At 42.8% G+C, this 13,416-nt stretch overlaps 1 protein-coding gene across 2 annotated transcripts in view; it reads right to left on the bottom strand.

The window, feature by feature from the left end:
- PTPRG (protein tyrosine phosphatase receptor type G) overlaps positions 1–13,416 on the bottom strand; it is a 685,241-nt gene that overhangs the window by 38,678 nt on the left and 633,147 nt on the right. For both annotated transcript variants that reach the window (XM_084795413.1, XM_084795412.1), the window contains 2 exons: positions 10,827–10,918; positions 1,641–1,732 (listed from right to left, as the gene is read on the bottom strand). In XM_084795413.1, coding sequence (XP_084651539.1) covers positions 1,641–1,732; positions 10,827–10,918 — 184 coding nt within the window. The remainder of the gene's footprint in view (positions 1–1,640; positions 1,733–10,826; positions 10,919–13,416) is intronic.

The raw sequence follows: 13,416 nt of genomic DNA on the forward strand, positions 1-13,416 counted from the left end.
TGTTCACGGGCATGACTTTGATATAGCAAAGCCCATCTTTAAGTCAGATCAAGTATACAGAGGTGTAGCTGATTATTTTGAATAATTAAATGGTGTCAAAACCAGCTGTGATGAATAGCACTGGGGTCTCAAATCATACATAATTGAGAAACCAGAGTTGCATTTGATCATCCTGATCAAATTCTGTCCTCTAGAGGATAAATGTTTGTCCTGAATACCTCCGACATTGTTAAATGCCTCAGTATTCGTGCTCAGTCATCCAGCCAACAGTCAACTGAACTAAATCACTTTAACACCACACACATTTGCTGTCCTCATGAATACAAAATGTTTGACTTATTTCATGTTCTTTGTCATAGAATAGGCACCTTTTGGGGCCAGCATACAGCAGCAGCATTAAATGCTTGACAGACTTTTGTTCATTCCACAAAACTTAAGTTCTTTCTCTGTACTACCTGTACTAAACCCAAACCAAAGCAACGAACAAAACAAAACAAAAACAACACAAAACTAACAACAAACGACAAAAGCCCGGGGAAAGACTTAATTTAACTTGAGATGTCAATATAACGGCCTTTGTGATCGCCATTGGGGATTCCAAATTTGCATAGAGACGGGGTTCTGGTCTCCTTTTTCTCATTGTTCATGCAAGATAAATTGCACCTCATAGCTGTGTGAGTCCTTCATGGTCCCCAAGTGTGTACTTCCCATTCCTTTATTTGAGCCCCCTAACCAATTGTATGAGAAGAGGTGGGCAACAAAGGGCCTGTCCCATCCTTTCCATTACACAGTAGAAAACAGAAAGAGAAACCCACTCACCCCTACAGCTAGAAGACAGCTGAGCTGCCATGAAAGCGTGCCCTGCTCCGCACAGTCCCTGCTGCCAGGGATGCGCCTCAGTGAAGAAAAGGGCAGTCTGTTTAATAGCTCCTCATTGACACCCTGTCACTGCTGAACTGGCACAGGACCCAGAGCTGGCAAAGCGGGAGGCGCCACTTCTCTACCTTGTTTCCTACACACCAGCTCTTAAAATCAGAAGGCTGTGTTAACCCACATCTTCCCTCCGAGATTAAGACCCGTGGAAACAACAACACCCGGTTAATGATTAACCAGGCACTTTCATAGATGACTATTTGTTTAGTCTAACTTTATAATGCAGTAACATTAGCACCCGTTTTTTTTTTTAAGGGTAAGGAAACTGGGGATCAGAGAGGAAGCGGTTGGCCCAAGGACGTATGAAGCTCACTTCTGGCAGAGCCAGCGCTGCCTTCTGATGCCAAACCTCCTGTCTCTACTGTACCATGTGCGTCCCAGAAACGACATGGAATCAGGGAGCTCAGCGGTGTGACTGTGCTCCTGCTTAAACTTACAACTAACCGGAGACCCCACCCTCACTAGCTGTCCTCTCTTTAGCCACTGTGGCTGGTCTTCACGAGCTGTGTACATGCAGGACAAGCGTGATGGGCTCCCTCTCTCTGCATCTTACTGAGAAAACGTTTATGAAAACATCAATGCAAAGGGAAGGACATCACCAGTTATTCTTCCCATAGGCTTAGACTAAACACAGCTCATGCTTTCAAAAATTCTTAGGAGCATAAAAATACACTTTATGGAAATAAGTTTTCGGTTTTGAAACATACCTCAAAATCTTCAGAGAACCCGTGCTGGTCATTAGAATACAGCTCACCGATGTGTTTACCAAACTGTTTGACAGGGATGGCTTCCATGTCATCTGGAGGAATAAAATAATATTCAGGGTCACACAGAATACATTCATAAAACAGAGAAAGCAAGTCCTACTCAAGATAAATATTGGCCCAAAATGATAAAATTGTATCAACTGAAGTAAGTTTCTGAAGAAAGGGCTTAGACTTCATTTACATAAAGATTTTGTTAGGACTCTTTACTGCTTGCAAGCCAGGCTAAATAAGGATTTTAAAAACATACACATCCCTCCCTGCTCGTATTCTGAAGACAATTTACACAGTTAAAGGAATGTCATACTCTTAGCTAAAAGTTTGGTCTTACCAAGGGTACTCCCTTGCCAAGAAATTGTGCCACTTCCTGGGTTTTTTAACTTTTAATTATTATTCAATGGCTGGGGCTTGAATGCACAGCACCTATGTTTTCCTCGCAGTCTATGAAGTCTACGTAATCCTTTTCACTCGGATAGATGCCCTTGTACCTGCTGTACAAAGCCGTCTATCTTTAATGCTCAGAATTTTAGTTCAAGACAGCTGTGTCTATATGGTGCCAAATAATCAATTTGATGGAATTAACTGGATTTTCCCCCCTGTTTTCTTTTGGTGTTGACAGCCTAGGTGTAGATTCAGGAAGGCTCTGCAGACCAAAGTTGACTGTTGTGCTGTCACTTTGGAAGGACATTTTCAGCGCTGGAACCTAATGCATGTTTTGGGGTTCCTTTACAGATCCAGTCTGATCCTTGACTGTTTCTGTTAAATGGCCACACCCACCTCCTCACGGCCATGCAAACTCCTCCCCCCTCAGCCCTCCCCCACAAATATTTCCTTTAAAAAAATACTCGGCTGAATTGGAGATAAACAACAGACATGACATTTACTTTATTCAGAGTGAAAGATCTTTGGCAAACGCACAAACATCTAAACTGCCGCAGATGCTTTTCTTAGCAAAGGGTATGAAGATCTGTATGTGTAAATGAGGTCCTACTTTGGCAAGAGTTTTATAGATCCAGGCCTGACAATCTGATTTCTCTTCGTCTGGTGACAGTTAACATTGACTGTGTCACTCCTTCTCTACTTTCTTTTGAGAGAGCAAAGCTCTAGGGTGGCTTTTTGCATCTATTGACATTTTCAGACTTGAATCACTCTTCAGTGGAAAATAGCAACCCTTATACTTTGTTTAAGAAAGGTGATTTATGTGTCAATAATCTAAGTTGCTCAGTGCCGAGACATTGTTTAAATGGAATAGCTGGTACTCTGTAAGCACAGATTCTCTCTGTGTGAACCATTAAAGTCCTAATCACTTTAATAGTAAACTTTATGAAAAAAATTGCCAAGTTATTTACAAATATTTCGGGATTGAATATGTTCATGAATATGCAATCATTCTGTATGCCCAAGAAATCTATAGCTTCCGTGATGTAACCAGCATTAGCAAACTACTGAGAGCCAAAATGTTTGCCCAGAATATTTAGCAGAATGCTATTCAAGAAAAGTTTCCAAAATTATCTGATCACTTAAGATGTTTAGAAGTAAGTGAAGTCTATAACAACAGTCACATGGCAATGAAGTGCCCTCAGACTAACATAAAAAAGGATTAATATGCACAAAGTTGGGGAAAGCTAAAAAAAAAAAGTGTCCAAGGATAAACACATCTTTGAACTTGAACAATGTAACAGTTCTCAAGGGAGGAGTAGCATAATTAATAATTGAGTAACAGTAATATTTTATTCCATAATGACTGTCTGTAATTTCCAAGCCCCATAAATTTATGGCATAGGGATGAAGGACATGGAACTTAGCTCAAAATGAGAAAAAATATGTTTTTAATGTTCAAATATTTTATGCATAACATCAAGATGCTAAGGTCACAGCCCATAGCAAATCCTTACAAGAAACACTTTCAAATTCAGAGTAGACTCTTTTCTTCTGGAGTATGGTCAACTGTAATTATCCAAGTGAATGTCACAGTCCCAGAAATCAAACTGCCTGTTAACCCCATAGTGGACTGCAGTAAAACTTCAGCAGCACTCAGTATGGTCGTCATGGAAACATACGATGCACTATTTCTTCTACTTGCATTTTTATCCAAGGAAACAGAGCCATACCCAATCCACAGCCTCTGGATTCCTGGGTACCACCAAAACCATCATAAAAGTACTATTGCCATCAAAATGTTGGATGTGGGGGGAGTACCCCTGACAAAATGGCTATGGGGAAGCAATAAGAAAAAGGGTGGGCCAGAACTGAATTTAGTGTAAACTCCAGGCTTAGAAGTCAATTGCTAGGCTATACAGGGAAACAGTAAAGATGGAGTTGGTATAATTCAAAGACAGACACCAGTAAGCCTGTACTGTGTGCCAAAGCCCACATCAACACTTTGAATGCATTTTTCTCTATAAGAACTAGGTGAAGGCAACAGAAATGTCTTTGTGATACACATAAGGATGCTTGAGGCCACTTATCTATAGTGAATGGCTGAGCTGAGCTTTGGCCTGGTGATGTCAGAGCTTGGGCTGCGATATATTCAGTCTTCATTCTTTTTTAATTTTTAATTTTTAAATTTTTACATCCGATTGTAACCCCCTCTCCCTCATTGCCTCCTAGTCCCGCTACTCCTCCCCGGCCCCAGTCTTCAAAAAAGGAGCATCCCTCTTCCCTGTCATCTGACCCCAGCCTATCAAGTCTCATCTGGATTGCCTGCATCCTCTTCCTTTGTGGTGTGGCAAGTGATCAAAGAGTAGGCACCAAGAGTCCATGTCAGAGGTAGCCCCTGCTCCCCATAGTATGGGACCCACAAGGAGACTGTGCTGCCTATCTACTACATCTGAACAGGGGAGTCTAGGTCCTCAGCATGCACTGTCCTTGGTTGGTGCATCAGCCTTTGTAGCACCCTCCCTGCCCAGCTCGAATTTCTTGGCTCCACTGTTCTTGTGGAGCTCCTGTCCCTTCCAGATTCTTCTATCCCCCAACTCTTCCATAAGACGCCCTCTGCTCTGCCCCAAAGTTTGGCTGAGAGTCTCAGCATCTGCTTTGATCCCCTGCTGGGTGGAGTCTTACAGAGGACCTCTATGGTAGACTCCCGTCCTGTGCCCTGTTCCTTCTCTTCAACCACTTCCAATGTCTATTCTATTTGCCCTTTTGGTTAGAATAGTTTAAGGGAAGAACGTGGCATCGGAATAGAACACTTTGGTTAAGCTGATAAATAATAATCATTTTATGCTAGTATTTTCATCTGTAGAATTTTCTGCAATAGAGTTTTGTTAGGTGAAAATTAAGATGACCACTTGTTATCACTAAATCCCTTGATTACAAAATGTTTGATATAATCAACAGAGAATCTGTATCTGAAGTGTGAACTTTTGTTATCAAATATGATCATGCACTCTTAGCTCGGAGAGTGCAGCTTGTTTTTGTGTTGAGAATTAGATCATGATAACGGCAGGCCTTTTATGTGCGCTAATCCACAATGAGACCTCCTTATCTCCGACTCCGACATGTAGGTGCCAAGAGCAGAGCATGGCAGCGTGAAGCGAGGACAGCAACTTCTGCCCAGAAGAAAGCATCTGGGTTCAGATACTGGTGAGCTCACAAGCCAGTGCTGAGAGTGAGGAGCCATCCATCTGACCAGAAAGCAAGTCCACTCCACAGATCCGAAGGGGAAAATCACCAAAACCTTAGGCTTCTCTGACCTCTTCTTCATACACACCAGATCTGCTGTCTCTCTTAATCTTAAGGAAACTCTGATCAAAAGAGAAAAAGCTAACTTTCTTGCTGTCATCTTTGGTTTGACACCAGAAAAGAAAAAAAATTTAATAGCAAAGGCTAGCCACAACTCCAAAATCAATAGCAAAGGCTAGCCCCAACATCAGCATCTTTCCTACCATCAGGAGAACTATGTCCTTTTTATCAGCCCCATCTAATCAACACTTTCTATTGGTCAGGCACGCACAATCAATGCCATGAGGAGAAAAGCCAGAGCCAGGCTGCCGGCTGCAATGACTGCCTCTCTGGGATTCTCCAGCCCTACCTGGGAAATGGCAGTAATGACAATACCCCTAGCTCACTGAGTACTATCAGAAATAAAAGGCTAGGACTTGAGAGACCTTGGCATTTGGTGACTAGTTAATAACGGAGTTGTCACTAGGCACCACTTGCTCTCCTTGTACCATATGATCCAGGGGAGACATCAAATGATCCAGACAAATGAAGGCACTTGGCCAGTGTCCATCAGCCACTGCTGGGACGAGGCCATTTCCAGAGCCAGATTCCTCCTTAGTGCAGACCTGGCATTTGAATGGATCCTTCCCACAATCAAGAATCAAAACTATATGCCCTGCTTCCCTACCTGAAAAGCTCACACTGCGTCATGGGTCACCTTGCTGATGCCAGCCAGAGTGCTGGCTGCTAAGTTCCATGCTAAAGATCTATTTAAGAGGAGATCCCTCTTGCTGACTTGGGAAGTGGATGGGGATGTACAAAGTAGCGTAACATTTCGGAAGTCCTTAGTTCACCCACTCTGTTTAAAAGGTAAACATCCCTGCAAGGCTCATGTAACCCTCAGCAGACTTCTAAACCTTATCCCAAACTCTAGCCCACTCCGCCTACAGGCAGGGAGAACACACAAAGCTCCTAGCACAGGATCCCACCTCCATCACTGCTGCTGCTCACACGTGCCCTAGTCGCCCCACTGAGACACCACAGGTACTGATGGGCACGTCTGAGTGGATGCACCTCAATCCCGAGAGCGCAGCTCCCTGCTCACTGCCCTTCTCGCCTCCTAGAGTCCAATCTCAGGCTCTAGGCTTAGTATTATTCTCTCTGTCAATGCAGGGAGATAAAATGAACACACGAGAGAAGGATGATAGCAAGATTTTAGTTCCCAAGTTAGAGCTCAATAAACAAGATTTTTGTCTAAATCAAACTTGGGATGTAAGGAGTGTTTGGAGATGAGAGCATTTCATTTCCTGACATAAAAGAAATCTTTTCTTTCATGGTAGAATGAAAGGGCCTCATTATAGTCAAAAGACCAATGAATCTCCTTTGGAGATAATCTTTATATAAATAAAATATGCCAACAAGGTTGATTTAATCCCAATGGTTTTAAACAGCACACATAAAGTCCTTTATACGCTGGCACCCAGCTGAAGCCAGTGACCTTCAAATTATTAAGCTGATTTTAACTTCTGGAAAGATGTAAATCATTTCTGGATTCCTAGGCTACTGGTAGCCCCACATTTGGTTAAGTTTTCTAATTTTCAGAGAAAGCATTTTAAAAGACATTTGTTTTTGACATGTTGTACATCTGTCTATTTCTCCCAGTGTTTCCTTTGAGCAGGTTAATTTTAAGAACTAACCTCCAATTTTAAGAAGTTTATCTTCAACAGAAGTCTAAAAGAATGATATACTATACTAAATACAATTCTGAGCCAATACACACTGACAATACTTAATTCATAATTAATGAAAAATCTATTTCCATTTCTTGTTTCAAAAGAATAGCATCTGGCAAGGAGTGCAGTTCATTAGTAGAATGTTTGCCTAGCAGATCCTTGGCATCTCAGATGCATAAAGGTATGCATGCACATACATACATATACACACATATGTATATATATATACATATTCACATATATACATACATTCATGCACACAATACATGCATACATACATATACACATATGCATACATTCACATACACACACATACATGCATACACATACATATATATGCTTGTATACATGCATTCACACATATATGTACACATATATGCATGCATGCATACATTCCTACACACATACATACTCTACATGTATACATATATCCACAAACATTCATGCATACACATATATAAACACATACACATATATTCATACACACATACACATATCCATACAGATACATACACACATACAAACAAACAAAAAGACTTTCCAAATGTTTGGTTACTTTGTTACTTTATTATCAACACGTTGTGGTGCTGAGACTGAACCACAGGCCCTGAGGTATATGGGTAAGCATCCTACCCATGAGCAACACGCCCACCATTAGTCTTGCTGTAGAGCTTAGGGAGGTATTTACTTGCTGTGTAGCGCAGGCTGGCCTTGAACTCATGAGCCTCAGCCTTCTTGATTGTTAGGATTCCAGGGATGGTCTACCATATCCAGTAACTAGACTTTTAAAAGTGCACTAAGCATTGACGTTAATAATAATGTGCATCTAGCAGGCCGTGTTGGCTCAGACCTGTAGATCCCCAGAATCTGGAAGGCCAGGGCAGGAAGGCTGTAGGTTCAAGGCTAGTAAATCTTGCTTCAAAAACGTAATAGGTCTGAAAGACAGAAACTCTTACAAGATACAAGGCAGATGCAAGGACTGCCAGCTGGGCTGCCTCATTCAACCATGCTTTATACCACAGAACAAATTAAGGCACCAGCCAAGGACAATACAGGCGGTAAACTTCAAACCCCTACCCAGATCTAGCCAATGGTCAGAACATTCTCCACAGTAGAATGGAGAGTGGGATATGACTTTCTCACGTACTCTGGTGCCTCACCTTTGACCATGTCCCCTGGAGGGGGAGACCTGGTGGCACTCAGAGGAAGGATAGCAGGCTACCAAGAAGAGACTTGATACCCTATGAGCATATACAGGGGGAGGTAATCCCCCTCAGGAACAGTCATAGGGGAGGGGAGTAAGGGGAAAATGGGAGGGAGGGAAGAATGGGAGGATACAAGGGATGGGATAACCATTGAGATGTAACAAGAATAAATTAACAATAAAAAAAGGAAAAAAAGAAAAAAGAAAGAAAGAAAAAAGAACATTTAGTTTTGAAAACTCAATAGTGAAAAATATTTGGAGTCAACTTCTTTCCATACCCCAGTAGCTTTCACACTCAGCACCCCTACTGCTGGTCCCATACACCACACACGGAACCGATGCCACTGTCACAGTGGCTGGAAGCTAACCTCAAAGCACTTCTCTCACATGGGAAATTGCTCTTACACTTGGAGTTCTTCGGCAACCTGGGGGACAGGGGTGGGGTGGGGGGGGCACAGGTCTTCACTCTTAAAAGAGTGTTTAAAAGACTGTTTTTCTCATATCACACCAGAAGAACACACCCAAGACCCCAAGTTCCTGCGTTTCAATGAGAATTACTAAAACTGGTAACTAAAAGTTCTTTAAAACCTTCCATAAATTCCTTTCTTCAAAGGGTGAGAATGAAAAAGGTTAGGAAACCATTCCTTAATCATTTGCATATTGCATACTCTCTAAAAGAAAGCATAGCTTACTGACTTCATTAATGCTTTAGGGTCTAAAAGTCAGTGCTAAGTTTGATGGATGACACAGACACAGAATCATCACAGTCGAGACGACATCAGAGGGTTTCTGAGTGCAGGTCCAGCCTGGGATACAGAGCAAGCATGCACCATCCCAACAAAAGATAAAGTATGTATCCAAAGCGACGCCTTGGGGCTGAGTATGCAATGTGTAACGAAACGGGTCACCAGGAAGGCAGAAACCGTTCCAAAGCAATGCCTAGTCTAAGAAATCCACAGAAAGATAAGCTGAGACAGTCCTACGATGGTGTCTTTAAAGGAGTCTAGTGGACGGGAGTTCTACCCCTCAAAGGAATAGCCGCCTGTGGTGGCCTCAGCCTATGGATGTCATTCAGAGCCAGGAGAATGCTGTCTCTTCCTGAACACTGGCTGTAATGATGCAGTGACATACTCAGGAGGAAAGTGGGTATATAATGCTCCTGTGAAAGCCAGGAGACAAACCATCCAAGGTGAGGAAGCCTATTCGTTCCTCCTCCCTGCTACTTCTTCAGACCAGGTGCAGTTCCTCCACCAAGGATAAAAGTTAATGGGAGGAACCCAGGCAGTCTCAGAACCTGTCCCCACCTGCACTTAACCCTTTAGCTGCCTATCTAGCAGCAACAAGCGAGTCCGTTCTGTTATCTTTCTTGTCTCTTCAACAAGTTTTAGGGAGAAAAGGCTGTCTAGAATATAACCAATTCTAGCCACACCTGATGACAACATATATTGACCCCCAAAGGGGACAACTAAGTCCCCAACCATAACCACATCTAGTGATAACTGTGCACATAAAATTGCTTTTGGTTGCCAGAGAACAGATTTAATCTTGAGCTTTATATAATGGCTTTTGTGAACTTGTAAATGTTTTTTTGGACATTGATGTATTCACCTTATAGCTTATAATTGCCTACTATGTGGTAGGCAGTATTCAAGCCCCCCAAATACATCTATTTGCCATTATATAGCTCCCCATTCAAGTTAAAATGACTGCAAATAAGTAAAATAGATTAGCTGATAAAAGCTTTATGATAATGCAGCCGACTAGAAGAGCTGCAGGTATAAAGGGATAGTATGATTAAAAGTAGTTTTTGCATATAAAAAAGTGTCAGGAGGACAGATGCATAAGATATATGAATATATGTATTACCACACAGACACACAGACACACAGACACACAGACACACAGACACACACACACAGACACACACACACAGACACACACACACACCCCAAAACTCATCAGTACAAAGTTCATATCTAACAAAAAGGAAAGGGATATAAACACAAGTGGTGGTGAGATCGTTCAGTCACACATCCTGTGACAGCCAGCCCTCTCCCAAACTTCCACGTGTCTGCAGCATTTACTTGCAATTACTGCACTGTGTCCCACCAATTCTGACTCACGCCGTCACTGTTCTAGGCTTGTGCTGCAGCTACACTTTCACACAGATATCCTTACCAAAGTGTCCGATGGTCTGAAAAACTGACAGAGTATGGAATCCTGGAGGAAAACTCACCTTTGAAAAACATGTTCACAAATTGTGATTTAAAATTGCTATAATTTTCCACTTTGGTGACACTGTCCTATATACTAACCCACAGGTATTTGCTTCTTTAAGGAGGATTTTACTTTGTAGATATGCAAAGGGGTAAACATTTTATTACATTAGCCTTAGTGAAGGATAGCTTAGACTGGGCAAGGCAAACTTCAGACAGCTATGAAAGTTATATTTTGCCATGGGCATCATGTAAAACAGAGAACGAGAGAGAGAGTGTGTGACCCACTGGGAGTCAGTGGCTGCTCACTTACCCGGGATGGGAATAATAGGGATGCTCTCGTTGGGGACCACCCGAGGTGAGCTGCTGTCCTCCACATAGAAATGTGCAGTCTGGAAACATTTCCTGGGTGGAAAAGACACACATGCCAACAGTGAGCACAGAAGTACACTTTGTCTAAGTTTATCATTTCAAAATCCTCCTTTAACAGTTTTCCCCCAGCTTGACACAGTACACAGCACTGGTGGCAAACCCAAGAAAAAAAATAGTAAAAATGCAAGCACAGCGTTTAGCACATTGGAGGAACCCCAAATGGCTGAATAGCCCGTCTCTTATTACAGCCAACTGCAACCCCAGAGCTCCAAAGTAGTCCAATAAGTGAGGATTTGGCACAGAGGAGACTCCTGCACAGGGCATGAGAATTCTACCCAACATCTCCACAGCCTGATGAGTTACAGAGGAACCGTTTGCTCTTCTGACTAACCCTCAAGTACCAAAGTTCAAAACCACACCTTGAATCCCCTCCAACATAGTCATCAAACATCCCAATTGTACAATGGCACCACATTGTTCGTGCTTAGCCAAGGCCCCAAATCCTCAGACAGCTTTTAAAGGGGTCAGAGGGCTCCAATAGGATAAGCCTGTCCAAATCAGAGGCCCTTCCAGACAAGAGGCCAGGGCAGCAGCCTGCGGGTGCTTTCTGCTTGTCTTCAGTTCCGCTTTGTTTTTTTACCTGTACTTCAAGCAAAGCAGCGAGCACACACTGGTCATCATAGGGCAGGCAGTGAGCAGAAAGGCTGCTGCGAGGAGCAGCTCGGGCAGCCTCTGCCTGAGAGACACTGGCCAGCCCTCAGCTTTCCAGCATCCACGTCACTGCTTGCTGAGGCCTTAATGAGCTGCCGGAAGCACAAACTGAATATTTAATGAGACTGCTCAGTGTGAATGGCTATTGTGACCAGAGAAGGGTCCCTGTTCATCTGGCGGAGGGGCTTTACAATAGCTAGCCTTACTGCTGGGTCTTTTAGCCAGGCAGGCGGCATCCTGCTAGCTTTCCAGTCACTAGGCTCAGTCCCACTGTCCTGTGTTTCATGCCAAGCAACATTTACACACCATGGCTTTGCATTTTCTGGGGTCTGTATTCTAACTGCTAGGGATACGTCAACTTTTCTTCAGGATGTCTTTGCTTATCTAATGAAAAAAAAAACCCTCGGATGTTTTTAGGAAGCCAAAGAAGGCAGGTGGTGGTGGGGATGGGGGTCAGTAATTCTAAGAAATCAAGTAAAATCCCTGCAAGAATGAGGAGGTGTCACACAGCTTTCCCATAGCAGGGAGCTGCAGATCTGCTATCACCAATGCCACTAGAAATGAGCACTTGTCCCAGAACGAAGGCTTTTCCTTGAAATGATCCATGTTTTTCCATGGAAAGGGTACTGCTCTAGAACTGGTCAGTGTTGTTCTTCCAAGGCATAGGGGATCTGAACATAAGTGACCCCAAGCCCACATGTACTGTAGGGCTGGCCTAGAAACTTACAAGAAGAACATTGTGATGAGTGGATTGGGGCCCAGGGGGTTCTGCTCAAACTATAGCACTAACCAAGGACAATACAATAGTAAACATCAAACCCCTACTCTGATCTACCCAATGGACAGGACATTCTCCTGGAATGGGGTGAAAGCAGGAGGGAGGGAAAAATGGGAGGATACAAGTGATGGGATAACAATTGAGTTGTAATCTGAATAAATTAATAAAATTAAATGAAATATAAAAAAAAAAAGAACACCAAAAGAAGGTGAATGTTTTCTGCAAGTGCCTGACATTTGTAATAGAAGTAGAGAACCAGGGTTCATTACTATACTTGATATCCTTTACTTTGCTTGGAGTAAAGTAAAGTAAAGTAAAGTAAAGTAAAGTACTTTGCTGTGGGGCTCTAGCCCTAACTACATGGTGCCAAATGCACATGAAAAATACAACTGCCATATTTGAAATGCCAACTTCTTTCTGTTTTAAAATTAGTTGTTCATTTTTTGCCTGTGTTTTTTTGTTGTTGTTGTTGTTGTTTTGTTTTTTGTTTTTTAACTTTTTTGTTTTTTTCCTTCCCCCCTTATCATCTCCAGTGCGTAGATTTTCCAGGATGCAATGCTGAAGTTGAGACATGGGGTCACGGCCACTACCCATGAGTGGGATCCTCGCTCATTCAGGGCCATGGCTGCTGGTACTCTGCTTTTGTTTAGTTACTCGACAGCCTGAACAACTTCTCGAAGTCCCTCAGATCAATGTCAGACGCCAGCTCAGCTTCAAAGCACAGAACCATGAACAGCAACAGCAACAACAAAAATAATAACTACCCAGTGACCACTGCACTGGGCACAGTGGCAAGTGTGTAATCCCTGCACTGCAGAGGTAGAGGGAAAAGCATGGTGGGTTCAAGACCAGCTGAGGCTAGCAGGATGAGACAAGTCTCCAAAAGAAGTTTGTGTTTTAGGACTGCAAATTGCTATGCCTAGCTATCACTTCTAACAGGGAAAGTGGTTAGCATGTGGGATTCCATTACTGGCTAAGTTACTGTAACAGCCAGACAAGTTAGGAAGGAACAAGCCACGGTTCAGATTATTGTTTTCTAGGA

This window comes from Acomys minous (genome assembly GCF_964271855.1).
Source record: "Acomys minous genome assembly, chromosome: 9".
Taxonomy (NCBI): Eukaryota; Metazoa; Chordata; class Mammalia; order Rodentia; family Muridae; genus Acomys; species Acomys minous.